This window comes from Atta colombica, unplaced genomic scaffold (genome assembly GCF_001594045.1).
Source record: "Atta colombica isolate Treedump-2 unplaced genomic scaffold, Acol1.0 scaffold53, whole genome shotgun sequence".
In the NCBI taxonomy this organism is placed as follows: domain Eukaryota; kingdom Metazoa; phylum Arthropoda; class Insecta; order Hymenoptera; family Formicidae; genus Atta; species Atta colombica.
In genome coordinates, this window is record NW_017259543.1 from 755,055 (window position 1) to 773,955 (window position 18,901).

The window sequence follows — 18,901 nt, forward strand, 5'->3', positions numbered from 1 at the left end:
GCACACTATTAGTGTCCATCTTTGTTTTATTTTTAATGAACGATAAAGATAAAATGACATAAATAACGCGCTAATAACGTTTCTCCGAATGCACCTATATCATATAATCCATACAGCATATATCTTTCTAGTAAATTGCAAGAACATTGCAGTTCTGTCATAATAACATTACAGCAATGTCGTAATAACATTACAAATGTTGTTGTAAACTTCTACGCTACATGGATAAGTGGATTTATGAGCCCAGGGAGAAGGCAAGGAACGTTCTGGCCTCTCTGGACTTTAAAGAAAAACAAAAACAATTAAAACGAACTATACTTAATGAGTATTCACACGAAATTAATTTTGAGAAAGAAAGAAATGACAGTTATAAAAACATGTTTTGAGAATCCAAGATGGTTGGTGATAAATTTAAGTTTTTCCAGTTCGAAGAATCAGTTGACAATTTTAATAAAAAAGTAAAGTAAATTTATAAATTAAATTATGTATGATGTTGTGATTTATCTATATACCAGTAATTAATTAAAAATAATTATATAAAACAAAACAAATTCAGTTCATACAACCCGACTATCCTTCCCCCCAGGTAAAAAATTTCAACTTTAATTTGAAACCTCCTCCTCCTTAAACAAAATCCTGGCAATGAGTGAATTGTTGTATCACCATATCATATGAAGGGATAATGTTTCATTGTAGAAGTTGCAGTTAAACGATACTGCAATCAGCAGGTGAAAGTAATCAGCGAAGATGGTGGTTACCTCAACACCCCGGGTTACCCTCTATACTACATTGGAGAAACATGCGGGTGGACCTTCAGGACGTTTAATGATCAGAGGATAGTTCTAACATTTCACGACTTGAATATCCGTGGTAAGTTCACGTTTTAATCTTTCAACTCCGAAACCCATTCGTCAGAACGCGATAAGTTAAACTGATAAAAATTGTATTGCTCGCGTTGGAACTAAAAGCAGATTTAGCTTTAATTGTGGAAAATGAATCCGACGCGTCAGTTCTTTCTCACCACGATGAAAATAACTTGTGATTTAAATAGAGAGGGATTCAAGAACTTGAATAAAGTCTTAAAACATATATACGATGTTTGGGCAACATTCGATATGACATTGTATATTTTATCGAAAAATTTACAATCTTCATTTAAAACGTAAATTTCAACGATCCACTTTAGCTCTTATGAAGCTGCGAAATAAATAATGATTTGCTAACATAAACTAGTTTACTGCACACAAACAGTGCATCGCAAGCGTACATATGACACCGATCAGATTACGGTATCACATCGATCGCCTCGTCGAAAAAATAAACGTCCCTGTGCGTCTGATTTCACGCGTTTCAACGCAAACAAACTAGAGATAAAAATCACAGAGGAATAAATCGCAGGTCCAGATGCTGATGGAAACTGCATGGACATCGTAAGAGTGCGGGATAGCGGCAGCACTCTCTTCGAGTTCTGTGGCACCACCGCGGGTGTGCGAGTTGTCTCGTATTCGAACGTGTTGACCCTCGACTTTGTCACTTCAAAGAGATTTTACAACGCTCGGGGCTTTTTGCTGCAGTATCAAGGTAAAAAAAAAAAAGAGACTAAGTTCGGAAAACATGGGAGAGAAGTGTCACGAACACGTGCATTATTAAAACGGTAAACTCGGGAATAATCTCAGCGAAGATGCATAATTAGGAAAAGCTTGTGTTAAAAGCTCATCCAAATTTTTGTGTTAATTTAAGACAGTACTATACTTTCTATGAATAATAAAATGAAAAATTATGAAAGAATTAGAGATTTTTCTATATTGTATTTAAAAGTAATACACAAATTTTGGCGGCGATTTTTAGAATCTGTTTCAAAAATTGTTTCAATTTCTATTTCCAATTCTAATCTTTTCTTCAGACACCTGATATACATTTTTAATATAAGATGAATAGGTATATTAAAAAGTAACACAAATATTATGTAAAAAATTAATATAAAAGTATAACCGATATTTGTAAGCAAATTTATAAGACAATTTGTAAGCAAATTGTGTGAGAAAGCATACTTTTTCAGTAAAATTAACATTTATAGTATATTAAATTAAGATATTTTATTCATTTTTCTTAAAATTTACATTTTAAATATATTATTTTAATGTTTTATTTATTCATGGATTCATAGATTGTTTTAACATTAAGAAAAATTGAATATCAATTTAACACAAAATATTCAAATAACAATCACATTAAATTATCTTAACACATTATATTAAATTAACATTCAAATATGTTAAAAATTTTAATAAGGATTTTGTTTTAATGCAAACAAAATGTTTTTTACTGTATACGTATATTTTACCAACCATCAGACCCACGCAAAATTAAGACAATCAGGTTATCCGGGCAAAATTAGCATTAAAATTAATTAATGATTTCAGCAATTATTGGATAAGTTCAGTTTATAACAAAGTATGTCTGACCTATCGATATTTTCAATCTTTCTAAAAGTAAATTATATGTTCTTCTTCTACGTTGTAATCAATACTTCAATATTCTCGATAATATTAAACTTACCTTTCAAGAAGCTTCTTTGCATGATAATGGACTGGATGGAATAAAATATTTACTTTTTCGAAAATGATAGAATTTATAATCTTATTTCTTTCTGTGTGCGAACATTAATAAATCTCTTCTACTCTTATTCTCGAGTGCGGACATCTCAAAAAATCAAAGATATTACCGAATGAACAAAAAATTCAATTTTAAAATTTTCGCAACCGAGACCACTTTTCAAGTCTTTTACCAATTTAAAAGTTTCTTGAAATGCTTGATTAGCTACTTTAACTATTTCAGTGTTTCAAACTTTTAGTTTAACTCGCTAGCGTTTGCCGTTTAAATGTTCGGAAATTTCGTAAAGAATCTAGGAAAATGCTGGAAATTCTGAAAGGCGACACGATATCGCCCTTTTAAAGTGGAGCAACGTGTTAACTAGAGAAGGCGAGGTGGAAATGAACTTATATGTTTTGCAGTGCTCGGCTGTCCGGAGGTCTTGGCGCCGAACGGAAGTTACGTGTCGAACGGTACATTGACTTCACGGACATTCTTGTGCAAGTCGGGCAGCGTGTTTCCCGACAGCAGAGAGAGAAAAAGGACGCTCGAATGCAAGAATGGCAAGTGGAACGAGACCGCTACCAAGTTACCCAATTGCATAGGTAAGAACTTGCCTATTCAATTCACGACATTATCACGTTTTGTTCTATCAATATTATATTTTGTATATTTTATATACCGGTCATTCAGTTACACTTGCATGCGAGTGTTTTTATGCGCTATGTTTTTTATTATTATACTTGTTTATATTAAATTATAGAACTATATACATCCATTACGCACAGTGAGTGAATTTCATTCTCTATCAGAGAATTAATTTAAACTTTTTCATAAAAGCAACGTGTAACGAGAAAATATGTACTTTATTGCATACAATAATATATGCAATAAGTCCGTAGTTATACCGAAATGTGTGTTCTTTGTCTGCTTATTACGCACAGAGAATTATTTATTAATACCATTAAATGTTCAAATACGCTTCATGAATACGAATCATTGAATTTTATCGTAGAAATTAAAAAGCATTGCACTCACAATCAAGAAATACACGACATGCTATTACATTGTTATTAATATAAATGTTACTAATTATATACATTACACATACATACATTCTATTTACAATTCGTAATAATCATAACAATCTCACTTTATAATATTTTATATCTATTTTCATGTGACATTAGCAATGCTAAATCCGCGAATAATGAATATTATTAATTTTATCTGCATTCATATTTTCACTCCTTCTGTCTGCAATCTGAATCTTTTTTGTTCAATCAAAATTTTTTTTTTTATTATTCTAAACATTCAAAAAAATGTAAGAAAAATTTAGGATTATTTTTAACATCTCTCTTACATTATCAAATATAGCTTTTCAACTGAAATATTAAAACCTTATTTAACAAAAATTGAAAATTGAGAAAGAGATTAAAAGTGAAATTTTGCTTGTGCCAAAAGCAAGCTGACCCAGATTGTAGACGGAGGGTTAAAAGCAAATTTCAATATGATGGATAACGGAAGTCTGACTCATGCAAGCTCAGCAGCGAAGCGTTGATGTAGATCCGAAAATAATTTATCTTCCTCTGTCTTCCGAATTTTTCGAATATTTATCAAATTTTTCGAATATTTATCTCTCTTTTTTCGTGATATATTTGGGAAATTAGAGCTCGGTTTCCTTTTTTCTTTTTAATTTCTCAAACTTTTATCGAATTTTTATTCCCCTCTCTTCCGTGATATTATCTGCATTTTCTGCAACGTCAATTAAGAAGCAAAATGCGTCGTTTCCTGTGATTAATTCGAAATCAACGTGCGTGCGTCAATCGTGCGCATAAATTCACGCAGTATTCAGCGTAGGTAACATGGCGAGGCGCGAGAAATAATCGATACTCTTACGTGTCAGAAATCCCCCAATGGCTAGTGATGACATCGAAACCCTATAAACCCTATAAAAATTCACATTTTTCCAATTTTTTATCGCCCGATCTGCGGTGCAATATCGCTTTAAATTTTCCGCGAAATTTTTTTTATTCAATAAAATGAGTACGAATTTCGATATCTTGAATTTCGTGAAATTTACTATTAATGACTAACGTTAAAAATTTGAGAATAAAAGGAATTAAGAATAGAAATATGTACAAAAAGATTTTAATTTGTAATAAGCAATAATAATAAAGGAAAGAGAAGAACGAGCTGATATAGATATTAAATAATTATTATATGTAATTTATTCATACATAAAAAATATAAGAAAAAAGTATGTAATAAATTTCATTAATATTCATATGTGTGTAAAAATAAAATTAATGTAAATACGCGAGAAGAGATAAATAAAAAAATTTAATCTTATCAATAGCTATTTTAATTAATTTATTATTAAAGATTACTTCACGTATTTACTTCACGTATTTATCGTTATACATTTATTTATCTCTAAAAAGATAAAAATAAGTTAGAAATGTGTATATTATTTATTACAAACGAATAAAATAAATTAAATATAATAAAATACATTAAATAAAATAAATTAATAAAATTTTAATGAATTAAAATATAATAAAACGAATATATAATGTGCGGAATGAATTACGTCGGTCCAAATTAAAAGTTTGGTCAGAGTTTAGAAATAAAAGATATTTCGAGTGTTGTTCGTTAGTGTCTGAATAGGTTGAAGTGCCATCACTACCCGTGGTTGCTCATCGAGGGGGCTTCATTCCTCTTCGGAGAAAATGGTGGGAGACCCTTTCTTGGGGAAGGGAGAAAGCAAGATACCGCTCTCTCGGTAGGGAAACGAAAGACGAGGATGAACTGAAAGCGAGTATTAGGACAAGAGGCGGAGGGGTTCCCAAAGGCAACCATACGTCGTCGTCGTCTTCGTATCGTGTCGTTGTCGCGCGAAGTCAGTCGCCTAGACGTCACGTGCCTCTTTCGACGCGAAGAGAAAAAATACGTGTTACTTATATAAAGTAGCCTTGAAGTTCGCGAAAGTACATCGAAAATATATAACATATTTCGGGGAACCGCTAATCAAATTCGAGAACTTGAAGAAATTCCCAACGTCCAACAGGTAATTAGCGATCATGTATTATAAATTCATTCATAATCTTGAAATTTATTTTGTAGAAATTATTTGTTTTTTATTGAAATTATTTGTAATAGTCAGCTCAATTTGCCCCTCAGAGTTATTTGATCTTTAACATGAGATTCATAATTATAATAGAGGTTAATGACAGAACATTCCATCGAATTAAGGAATCGAGTTCTGTATGTAGATACATATCTTACTCCAGGCTAAAAGTTTAGAACTTTTTAAAAATTGATATTTTGGGAATTGCTCATTTAAATATCCATAATAATGCTTTTAATAATAATTTCTTACATTCAATAACTGTTATTGAATCTAGAAGTTATTACTAAAAATCATTATAGTGAATACATTTGAGTAATCCTAAAATTTTAAGAGTTGTTCAAATTTGAATATTTGAGTAAATACGCAATAAACTCCTAAAAGTAACATAACGTCAATGTTATAATTTCACATATAACAATGTAATTTATGTAACATTACATACATTGTTACATTATATTGCATTTATATTGTTGAATGTGAAATAAATTTGTTGTTATATATATATTACTGTTAATTAGTGTTTACTGAGAATCCCAAAAATGTCAATTTTTAAAAAGTATTTCTCCAAACTTTTGGCTTGGAATGTACCTGCGAGTATATCTATACACACTCATGTCTTTTTACCAAATATAAAACAAAATAATTTATTTATAGAATCCCATTCAAATCTCAAAAAAAATATGCTTCACTGAACGGCGAATTACAAGTTTCTGTAAACATAATTATTTCTGTAAACATAATTCCGAAAATAACTAAAGCTTAAAAACTGAATTGCCACTTAATAAATAAATTTAATCCGGATTTTCGAGGTAGATCTTGCGATCTGTTAAATATTGATGAACTGTTTTTCACAAAATCGAGGATTTAGAAGCAAAGCGTTCGAAATAAATGATTCGAAATAAAGTGCGGTTTATATACAAAGTATTTCTTCTAACTGGATTGAAGCAGTCGGTATCGAACGCGAGGTCAACGTAATGATCTTCCTATTGAACCTTCGCACCCGTTGCTCTCCGAGCAAATTAATCTTGTATTCTGTTTCTCTCTCTTTAGCTAAACTATATAAATCGAATGCCCTGATGTGAATTAATTATTAACGAGTCATTAGTCATCAATGAATGTGATTAAATTATTGATGTAGCAAACATTTCACTCAATTTTTGAATGGAATATGTTCTTTCTGAAAACTCTACCTTCTAAAAACGAATCAGTGACTTCAGTACTACTTCAGTACAACTGATCATCGGCGAAAATTTACCGTTTTTTGGTATCTAATACGCTGATTCATTTTTAGAGGTTATGATTTCCTGTATATCCACTCGGATTCACTTGTAAAGAATCTTAATCTCTAAAAGTAAATCAGTGTATTATTATTGAAAAACAGTTAAATATTCGCTGATTTCAGTTGATTCGCTGATTCAGTTAGTGCATAGTATGGCACTGAAATCATTGATTCACTTTAAGAGAGTAATGTTCTCAAATTAAATTAATTTAAGAATTTAAGAATTATGTCTAAAGCATAAAATACATAATTATAATATTTGACACAAGACTTTGATTAATTTTATATCTAGAAAAATTTCTTGAAAATGTTCGTTTTTTTCAAAATTTTTAATAGAGAATTTGATAATTTCTAAAACTGTAAATTGATTGATTAAACTATAAATTTAATCTTATGTATTTATCTTCAGGTATTTTCTCTCATTGACATTTTATTATTTAAATTGTCAATAAGAGAAAATACCTAAAAACATTTTCTTGTCTCTATTTTTGCAAGAGATTCTCGTCGAAACTATATTTTTTATCATCCATACTAGAAGTTATTTTCTATATTTGTAGAAGAACATTTGTTTACGGAACTTTTTGTTTACGTTACATTTGTTTATCATCTATCCGCGCCCCAGTCTAGTCTGTCGTTTCTAAACGCAACTATTCGCGCAAACCTCGTTCTCTATATGACATTTTCACGCTGAAGCACAGGCAGGAAAAAGATACTTCTGGTAGCTGTGGCCCAAATTAAGGCTTATAAAATATCATTCTGCAGAGCCTGAAACCGACGGATAAATAAAAAAGAGCAGAAAAACGAGAAGCGAAAGAGAGAGAGAGAGAGAGAGAGAGAGAGAGAGAGAGAAAGAGAGAGAAGGAGGGTAGGGAGAGAGAAATTGCTTTGTACGAGACCATCTATTCTTTTTTTCGTTTTTCCTCCGGCGGATTGTGTCTGGTTTCTCAGAAACAATCATTCGACTGCGATAGCAGATCCTCCACGAAGAAGATTAAGGGATAGGTGCTTCTTCTTTTTACGCCTTAAATAAAAAGGCATGAGGTTAAACTTGAACTTGCAATTAATCTTGTTATGCGGTGAAATATAATACATTTCCGATAATTTAGTGGAAACAATAAAACTAGAAAAGTTATTAGAGATATTACCTTAGAAAAATGAGTATTACGTGTATCTACTATTTAAATTTTGTACAAATGAAATATTTAGTATGAAAAGAGTCAGAGAAGGAAAAAAAAGAAAAAAAGAGCAATATTATGAACTAATTACATTTAAAATACTTGTGATAAATTATATTGATAAAACATATCCACATCCGTTAAAACGATGTGTGATTAAGATTCGCCGAAACCAGTATTAATCTACTTCACAATGATGATAAGATATCTTGAATATATGTTTGTTCTGTTAACAGCAAATTTCAGCTTTATTTCTTTTAACGTTAATATTTGTGAATATTTAGAACGTTTCCATTAAAAATAAACAATATTTAAATAGCTAACGAACTGAGTTACAAATTCTTTTTCCACGTATGTTTAATATCTTGCTACGCGAGCTTACGTTATTATTTTTTTCCCTTTACAAACATCAGGCTAAGTGGAATAAAAAAAATATAGCTGCGCTCTCCTCCGACGGGAAAAAAAATAATAAAAAACTGAATAATCTTCAATACAGTGCGCTTTTCCATTTCAATCGTTTTCGAAACAAAACCAATTTTGCACGCTCCGAGGAAATCCATTTCGACGCAAAACGGTGGACGAACCCCCTCCTCAATTTCCGAATAAATAAAATCGGACTTTCCATTCATCACTCCGGGAAAAGAGCATTTCGGTCCGGCGCATTGCATTTGCCTGTGCAATTGGGGCAGATGTATATGTACATAATTCGGAAATCGCGCAGCTGCAATGTCGTCTGTGCATGCCGTGTAGCGTTAAAGAGCGCAAGCGAGCAAGAAAGGGAAAGAAGAAAGACGGACAGATTTGGTCCTGAGGGGAGTAAAGGGCGACAGGCAGGGTGGGGATATTTCCTTCCCTTCCTCCAATCTGTCTTTCTTTTTCTTTTCAACACTCCCTTCTTCCCTCTCTCTCTCTCTCTCGCTCCCTCCCCCCCCCCTCTCTCTTTCCTCAGTCTCTCTTCTCTGATAAATTTAGAATAGAATAAAACAACAGAGCACACAGCTGTATCGTTTGAGCTGGCTTCGTGAAAGTGTAGCCTCAATTTGTTGCTGAAAACGAGAACTTTGTTCATTTTGTTTAAATGTCCAGCAAAGTTAGCCGAAGTCAATCGAGCTTGTTGGGAATTACTTGCCATTGTAGAAAATATTTCAATCTCTTTTAGGAAATTGAAGGCTCCAGTTGAGATCATATGACATATTACATTAAAAAGATATATTAGTTAAAGTTTTTATAGAATAAAAAGTAAAATTATAGAGAACAAATGATAGAAACATCGATTTTATAATCAGTTTATTATTAGTTTTTTATGTATTACAAATTTTTGTAATTATTATGACTGAAATTATAAAAAAAATAAAATATTTTTCTTTCAATTTCAAATAAAGTATAGGCATTAAAGAAAAAGAAAACTCTCTATAGATTTAAATATATGATTATGTATTGTAATGTAATAATAATGATATTAATATAAAATTTTTATTATAAAAAATTCAATAATGAAAGATATATTAATTAAAGTTTTAATAGAGTAAAAAATAAATTTATAGAATATACCTTATATTTCTGACATTCAAATCATAATTAATAATGGGAAGAGCAAGTGATATATCAAAATTTTATTATTAGTTTATTATTAGTTTCCTACATATTATAATTATGATGACAAAATTATAATTATGATGACTTGAAATTAGAAGAAAAATAAAATAACTTTTATTTCCAAGCAAAGAGAGTATAGGTATTACAGAAAAAAATTCAATTACAATATTTGTCTTTATTAAATTACATTCTTCATTATAAAATTGTACGGAGCAAATTTATTATTAAATTCCGATGAAAAAGTAATCTGCTGCTTTTGGCGCAGAATTATAAAATTTTATTGCTCCCCGTACTGCAAGAATGGCCTGCAGGGTCATTATTAATTTCTGACTTTGGAAACTCGTTACGTTTCACCAGAATCAGAATTTTACAAAATTCTCTGTAATGCAGAATTAACGAAATCCTGCACTCCGCACAGCTGTACGCGGCCGTTCAGCTGTTTGCCCACCACCCAAATCGATTCCAGTTCCCTGCATGCGTTGCGTTTCTCCGCGAAAACGACGCGTTCGTATCTAGTCTAGTTCGACCTATCGCGCGCCAAGAGAGTGGCCAACTTGTTTTTGACGAAGCGCACCGAGACGTGGCGGAAGAGCGGGGATGGATCACCAACGGCGATAGAAGGGATTCAACGCTTGGCCCTGTTTACTCCTTCCCTGCTGGCATACGTTTCCCCTTCCTTCACGCTCTCTCACCGTCGTTGCCCTCACCACCACGGCACTGAGGTCTCCCCTCACACCGGAGGAACAACGTGAATTGCCGATGCCAGCGGAAACCTCCTCCAGTCGCCATCGGCGTTCCTGATATATACCGAGTGGTTCTATCGCGTCTTCCTCATCACCGACCGCCCTTTGTTTATCAATGGAGAGCTCGTGTTCAGGTTTACGTACGCACGCTTACCCGCGATCACGCATCACCGCCACGCACGCGCGGGGATATCGTGAGACCGAGACACGCGAGCTCGTAGAGGAGCTCTATCCGCCGCACCTCAGATCGCCCTGTGAGCATATCGCCAAGGTTATCACGGAAACGAGTCGAAAGATCGTCACCAAGTAGATTCACGGGGGAAAATTAAGCCACTTTGTCGTAGAAGAATCTTCGCTCTACAGAAACGCCGAGGGATCGACGAGTCTCTCGGTAAAATAGAGTTATTGAGGAAAGAGACTGTTCCGAGGAGCATGTGATGTTACTTCGAAGAGAATGCTCTTAAAGAGTTTAATTCCATGAGAAGCGACTGCGAGAATAGGAATTCTTGGTTGAAGTAAGGACAGACTCTTTGAAAAGGGAGAGAATTGATGCGTGCAGAAGTGTCAGATTTCTCTTTAAATTCCTTAGTAGGAGTAAGAATTCTTGAAGAGAATGCTCTCCAGGAGTAAATCCTCCTTTCAAAAAGATAATACTGAAGAAATCGGTGAGCTAATCTGATAAGAGGTAGTTCAATCATTGAACAAGATTTACCAACTTTCCTTGGTCTAAAAGATTTGTTCTGAAGAAATAAAATTTTCGAGGAAAAAGATCGTTCTGAAAAACATGTCATGATTCTTCAGAAGAGGACTCTAAGAATTTGATTCTCCAAGAAGTGATTCTTGTGAAAACAGGAATTCTTGGTTAAAGGCATTTGATTAAGGAAAAGCATTTTAAAAGGCAGCGAATTAATACATGCAAAAGGTCAACGATTTTCCTGTAAATAATTTCTTGATAGGAATAAAAGTTCTTAAAGAGAATGTTTGCTAGGAGTGTCCTTTAAAAAGATAATACTGAAAAAATACTGAACCATCTGATAAGAGATAGTTCGGTCATGAACAAGGAGATTTGCCAACTTTCTATGTTCCAAAAGATTTATTCTGAAGAAAAATACACTGTCGAGAAAAGAGACCGTTTTGAAGAGCATGTCATGTTACTTCGAAGAGAATGCTTTTAAAAGTTTGATTCTACAGGGAACGACTCCTGTGATAAGAGCTCTTTGAAAGAGGAATTCCTGGTTAAAATAAGGAGACACTTTGAAAAGGCAGAGAATTGATACAGCTGAAGTGTCAAAGATTTTTTCTAAATTCCTTAATAGGAGTTCTTGAAAGAATACTCGCTAGAAACATACTTTCAAAAAAAAAATACTGAAAAAATCAGCGAGCCATTCTCATAATCGAATCTCATAAGCGATAGTTCTCAGTCTTCAACAAAAAGATTTGTCTACAAGAATTCAATGTTCTGAAAGATTTATTCTAAAGACGTGATTCTTCCGAGAAATCAAACTTTAAAAAAACAAACTTTTAAACAGACATTTCAAAATATAATTGACGCTAAAGATTCGACAGTTTCTATCTCGCTACAGTTCAAATGGAATTATAAAACAAACGAAAACTTCTTAAAGAAATCTTTCTAAGAATTGTTCTGAATCCAGTGATTCACGAGATATATTTTTAAAGATTTAAAAACACGAAAGATTATAAAATTCATGCAAAAATATTAATAGGCACTAAGCTCTTGATTTTGAACCAAATAAAGTCTTCACTTTTTCTTTTTTAAGTCATTCACATCAGGTGATTTTTCAATTTTTATTTTAAAAAATTTCAAATAAGGAATATTGGAGTTGTAATATTCGAGTCCTGAAGAATTGTAATCTGACTATACACAAAAAACTGTAGTAAAGATCACGAAATCGAGATCAGAGATCGATTAGACAGAGTCGGGAAGGTGTTAAGAGAATGCGTCGATTCTAGAAGGATATCTAAGAGAAACGGAACCAACGGACGGGTCCAATCAAGGTCGGCGGCGAAATCGCGAGTCCCGGTGAACATGCGCGTGTTGCGTGGCGGGCAAAGTTCAGCCAACCCAGAAAGTGGCAATTGAGCCGTTAATTATGTCTTGACGAGCTATAACTATACGGTGCAAAGTCGTACGTAACCAATCGTGAAAGGGAAGGGAAAGAAAACGGATAGATACGCGATCGAGATTAAAAGAAATGCAGCGGTGTCGCAAAGGCGCGCCGATTAATTCGTGAAAAGGCATTTCTTAGGTAACTAGATTGGTGAGTCGAGGTGCGAGGAGAATAGCTTGAGAAGAGTAGCGGGGAGTCGCGGCCGCTCGGACGGACTTTGTACCCAGCTGTAATGACTCATCAGTGCGGTTGAGAAAGAAGGAGCGTGACGTCGAGAGAGAGATTGGTACGTGTGACGAAGACGAGGCGCGAGGGAATGCGTTTGTGAAGGAGACGTAGGCGGCAACCAGGTATCTCCAACCGAGCGATTTTATGACCGAAAAATCTTACGTGAACGAATAAATGAAAAATGTGCGATTACGTAATGTAAAAAATTAACCAATTTATACACGTGCTCTGACTTTTTCAGTATTTTTTTTTTTTTTTTTTTTTTAAAGGATATTTCTAGCGAGCATTCTCAATTTACATGTGTCAGCTCGAAATATGTATTATGTTGTCGAAGTACGAAGCACTGCTTTTAAATACCGATATATAAACGCAGTATTTTTCCGAGTTTTTCAATCAAATATAGATCAAATATCGGACTATTTACATCGTATGAGTTTTATTAAAATTGATTGGTATTTGGCTTACAATTGCAGCGAGTTTCGTGCAATACGCGTGGCGATGTATAATATCAATGTATATTTCAAACATGATACACGAAGAATGTCATTTTTTATAATAATAATAATAATAATCCGAATTGCAAAATGTACAACATTGTAATGAAACTAACAAAAGAACTGTGAGTCACAGAATAGTATACACATTTTAATTGTGAGTTTTGTTATTTTTATAGAAAAATAATTTTTAATTTATCTGGAATTAGGATTATTGCATAAGGTATTTTAATTGAATTTTTATTTTCGATTTCGTTTTACAAAGATTTTACTTGACAAGCCTTAAAAAAAAGTCTTTAGCAAGATTTATTTCTGATAAAGATTTTTTGATACTTTGCTAAAAAAATTTAAATATTTTTAAATGAAGAGGAAACGAGCATCCTCTCGTCTCTGCACTTTTATGTCATTAATGTGAAATTGAGCTGACGGAAAAGTTTTATAAAGCTCTTTTCTATACACTTCATGGGAAGCCACAATTAAGCAAAAAAATGGAGATATACTAGTTCTCGTTCTGCGTTTCCTCACTTCTGTGAAGTGGAACAAAGTTTCATTTGTGATTCTTCTCTCTCTCTCTCTCTCTCTCTCTCTCTCTCGTTTTAGGAAGATTATATTTTTCCTTTAGTTTGTCTTTCTCATTTTTTTAAATCTTCTGAGAAGACCTAAATTGCCGAAGCACAACATGTTTGTCACACAACAACAAAACCACCACGAATCAACATTCCGCCAAGTTTCGTTATGACAAACTACAAATGGATCTGGAAATGTTTCGATCCAGCGAATGCAATCTAAATATCTAAGGACACAAATATGCTTCTAGATCACATCATGATTAATACGGAAGACAAACATTATTGAAATACAAAGATCATTGGAGCTTTCGTATTAAAATATAAAATAATAAATAATTCGGAATTAAGAAGACTAATATATTCGCAGTCGAAAATTGTCCATAATTCTTCGAAATATATTTTTCGATATTTTCAAACGCGTTAGTGGAGATGATTAAAATATATTTATTGACTACACAAAAATTTATTTTAAGAAGCAACTAATATTCAACAATTATTTTATTTTTTTTTTAATGTCGCGTTGTATAGTCACCATGTTATCATGCGTAGTGACAAATCTTAAAGTCATATGTCATCATGTAGTGAGAAATCTTAAAATATTTGAAAGATCGAATATTTTAAGATTTTTCACTAATATGACAGCTCAAATAAACATCTAATAAGAATTAAATCTTTAATATAAAGATTAAAATACCGAAAAAATATATTCGCAATGAAAAATTATATAATTCTTTGAAATATTATAAATATTTCAAAAAATTATAATGAAACTACATTTTGATTCTTTAAACACGTTAATGGAGACAATCAATGGAGAGATTAAAGCCCATTCTACCAAGATTAACTTTAATCTCGGTTCAACTTACTTTTTGTCTTTTTCTAATTTTTAGAATTAGAAAAAGACGAAGAGTAAAAATGATTTAAGAAACAATTACAAATTCAATTATTTTATTTTATTTTATGTCATGAAAGATGTTAAGAACTTGAAGTATTCAGTTTTGTTAAATTTTTAATGTGAAGATTATCTCAAGATTATCTCTTCTCGCAAAAATCTACCAATCGATAACTTACGTATAATTCAATAACATATATTATGTCATATCGCAGCGATTATATGCGCGTATATCTTCAATTAAAAATCTCCTTTTATTTCTATCTCATTTTTCTGAAATATCGATCGTTTAATTTAAACTACGTGTATTCTAGAGTTAATTAACCAGCTTCCTATCCTACGACAGTCTCATTAACGTGTTTTAAATTTTCCCGCAAAGGACGTTAATTACAAGGAAGAAATTTCATCGTTCTTATCGCAGATAAGATGATGATAAAAATTAGAAAGAAAGGAGGGAAGAAAAACGATGCATCCGAAGGAACTAATAAAAGATAATGTGACTTCTTTCGTTTCGTCCCTCCTCACGAGGTCAAAGGGCGCGTAAGTAATGCGGTGTCGTTTCATTTCGTTTATGCACTGCCGGCGCATAATAAAGCCGACGAAATAGCGTCGCATTCGTTCAGTCGATGCCACAACGACGTCGGTGTCAAAGTACAGTTCGGCCGAAGCGAGGGAGGTGGAGAACGCGAGCGCGCGACGGCCGATGACGATGGCGCGAGCGACAGAGCGTTCCTGGCGGTGACAGCGTGCGCGTGTTTCCCTCGCGAAGTGGAACCAATTCCGCGATCAGGAATCAGGATCGAGACTAAAGACAGGATATTTATAGTCGAGCACAAGCGACCATCAGTGGATTTTTCCCTTAAAACAAGAACACTTGATTGTCGTCAAGGACGAGAGAAGAAAATTTTGAAGGAAAAATCTCTTGGACTTTTCTTCGAGATGGGGACAAGTTAAAGGACTACTTCAAAGAGAAAGTTTCTCATGTTGAGAAGACACGAAAGAAATTTCATTTAGACGAAAACATAAGCGAAAAATATTTCATGACTTTCTACATAAGAAAGTTTCCTATGATTAGGAAAACCATTCTAAATTGATTTTTTTGCACTTTGCAATATCGTTCCTTATGAAAGAGACATATTAGATTTTATACTGTGTTCTATGCGAGAAGCATTTGAAGACTTTCGATGTTGAAGACGCGGGAGAGAAGTTTTGAGCCTTCAATTTTCTGCTACATCAAGAAAATTACACATTTCAAATATTGGATCCGTGACATGCAGCGTGACAGACATTGAATTTCATCATTCTGTGATTGCTGGAGAAAGACAAACTCCATAAACAATCTTCGGGTCAGCACAAATTGCAAATTACTTGCGGCTGCAGTTGCATCTCATTGCGATTTTTCCAACAAAGTTCTCCGACGATCTGTTTGCAAACTTTTCTCTCGCGAGAGGAATCTCAATCGTTTTTCTTTTTTCTTTTGTGAATGAACCACGCGCCAGTCTCGTACAAATAAAAAGAGAGAGAGAGAGAGAGAGAGAGAGAGAGAGAGAGAGAGAGAGAGAGAGAAAGGAGGGAGGGAGGGATTGAGAGGAGAGGGAGAAAGTGGGAGAGTTCTCAAGAGATTTAACGCGAATCCCTCGGACCTTTAGTAGGATCTAGTGGAAGCAGCACAAGTGCGAGAGACTCGTACTGTTGCAAAGTGCAGCAGGGATCGTGTGATGGTGGTGGTGACGCGCAGCAGCAGCTGACAGACGGCCGGGACACGACATAATAGATATTTAGTCGGATCTCGAGGTAGACAGACTCTTCACGATGATTCGAATATTCACCGATACCTTCAGGAACCTGATCAGTGAGTGTCACACGCTTTTTACGCGTTTTTTTTTCGTTAGCAACTGAATATCAGCTGCGATCAGCAAAAAAAATAGCTTTGCAGCTGGTGTGCGATTCCTTGATATGATTGATTTACATCCTGGGAACTAAAGACAAGGCCAATCATATTACAGAATTTTACTACAATTGCAAAGCTATTTCTTCTGCTGAATGCAGCTATTACTTAGTTTAATCTGGACAAATATGACCAGAGACAGTGTAAATACCAAAGTTTTATGTTCATTTCCACCGATGTAGATTAACCTTAATCTCGGTCCAATTTACATTTTCCATTGTTAAATTCATATGTCAGATGATACCCAAATGAGCTATTTTTAATCATTCCCTATAGGTCACTACTGTTCTTACTCGATATTTCATCGATTTTATTAAAATTAAAAATACCAGCGTTTCTACTATGAAGATAAAGAAAGTTGTGAGAAATCGAGTATTCCATCAGTATAAAGAATATAATTATTGTAAAATAAAAAAATTTCAGAGTTTCTCTTTATCTTTATACGAGAAACATTATGTTAAAACAATAATGTTTTACTTTTAGTGTTAAAACACTGAAGTTAAAGACAATGAAGTTAGATTAAATCCAAAAAAATGTTTTAATTCGACTTACAAATATAATTTGTGTACTCATTGTAAGTGTATTAATGTGAACACTGTTTTCTTTGAAATTAAACAATTCAATCACAAAAATAAATATATAATAATAATTGATTAGATATGATTGCTTTTTAATCCACATATTAAAAATAATGGATGTTAAAAATAATACAATATTATTTAACTTAAGGAATTGGTTTAAATCCGATCTTTTAATAATTTAACATTTAACAACGTACTTTTTTTCTAGTTTTGAAAGTTAGATCAAGATAAACAGTAAGTTAAAACGAGATTGAAATTATTCTACATTGATAGAAATAAGGTTTAGAAATCGCTCTTTTCTTCTATGCAAACGTAAAATATCTTCTATACAAACTCTAACTTACTGATGTAAAGCGTTTTCAATGTTCAACTAAAATTGCAACTTTTTCATTTTTAAATGTACGCCGAACTTTGTCCAAATTCTCTAATTAATACTCGATCGAATTGCACTATTGATTGCTTTTGCAAATTATTGAAGTAGAAATTACAATTGCTAATGTTTGAATGAGTTGTAATAAGTAATTTATTTCTAGATAATAAAAATTCATAGATAAAAATTCATGAACATTATTTTTAGATAATTATTGAATAGTTTCCAATAAGAAGAATAAATTGAAATATTAATGCAGTCAAATGAAAATTGATATTCAGATCATATGAAATATTTAATTTTATTGAATATTATTTGCAATATTCTGAACGTGATATCTCTTATTTTATCGTCATAAAGTTTTGAATTTTATTGCTATATACTTTGCACTTTATAATCTGATACAATCACGTTTATTGAAGTTTATACTGTGTACTTTACCCTTTTCAACATTATTCTCCATGTAATAATCTAACTTAAGCCCTTTGCATCAGAGGATAATGACAATCATCCTGGATATCAAATTGTTTGTCCTGATAGCGAATCGAATTCTCCAACGGAATATGAAATCCTGTTAATTGGAATAAAATCGATTAGAGTGCCGTTTCCCACTCGGAAAAAGTTGCACAAAGGAAATTAGTTGGTTTGCACGACAGTGGCGGAATTAAATTTCGCTCCGTCCTGAAAATGACGACGTTTGTTTGCCTGGCTGACATTAAATTATATGTTGATTCAGCGAGATATATGCTCCACCACGAAGCAACCAACCGTGTATCACGAAGAAGGTTTTTCGTAAAAAGTCCAGAACTCAAGATTATATTTCTGAGATTAGAACTTTTTAGTCAGTTTAAATCAACTTTAATAAGTATAATATTTAATACGTTACGTTCGAGCAGTTTCGTCTAGAAATTCTCTCTTCAAGTCTAAACTTGATAAATGAGAAGATCTAATAACAAGTTTAACAGATTAAATTTACAAAGAATATCCGATGTAACTCTAGCTTTCTTTTCGTCAAGGAATATTTCGCGTGCAGAGTATTTCTGCACATTGCTAATATAATCGCTGATGTTAAATTGACATATCAAGCCTGTATAATTTTTCATCAAATGTCCATTTCGTTCGTCTTCGATCCATTTAATATGTTATTACATCGCTCTATATATATATATATA

General features: G+C 32.9%; 1 protein-coding gene across 1 annotated transcript in view; it reads left to right on the forward strand.

Moving 5' to 3' along the window:
* LOC108691862 overlaps positions 1-18,901 on the forward strand; it is a 56,784-nt gene that overhangs the window by 15,881 nt on the left and 22,002 nt on the right. Inside the window, exons 4-6 of the mRNA XM_018199797.1 lie at positions 697-870; positions 1,399-1,581; positions 3,015-3,197. Of these exons, the coding sequence (XP_018055286.1) occupies positions 697-870; positions 1,399-1,581; positions 3,015-3,197 (540 nt within the window). The remainder of the gene's footprint in view (positions 1-696; positions 871-1,398; positions 1,582-3,014; positions 3,198-18,901) is intronic.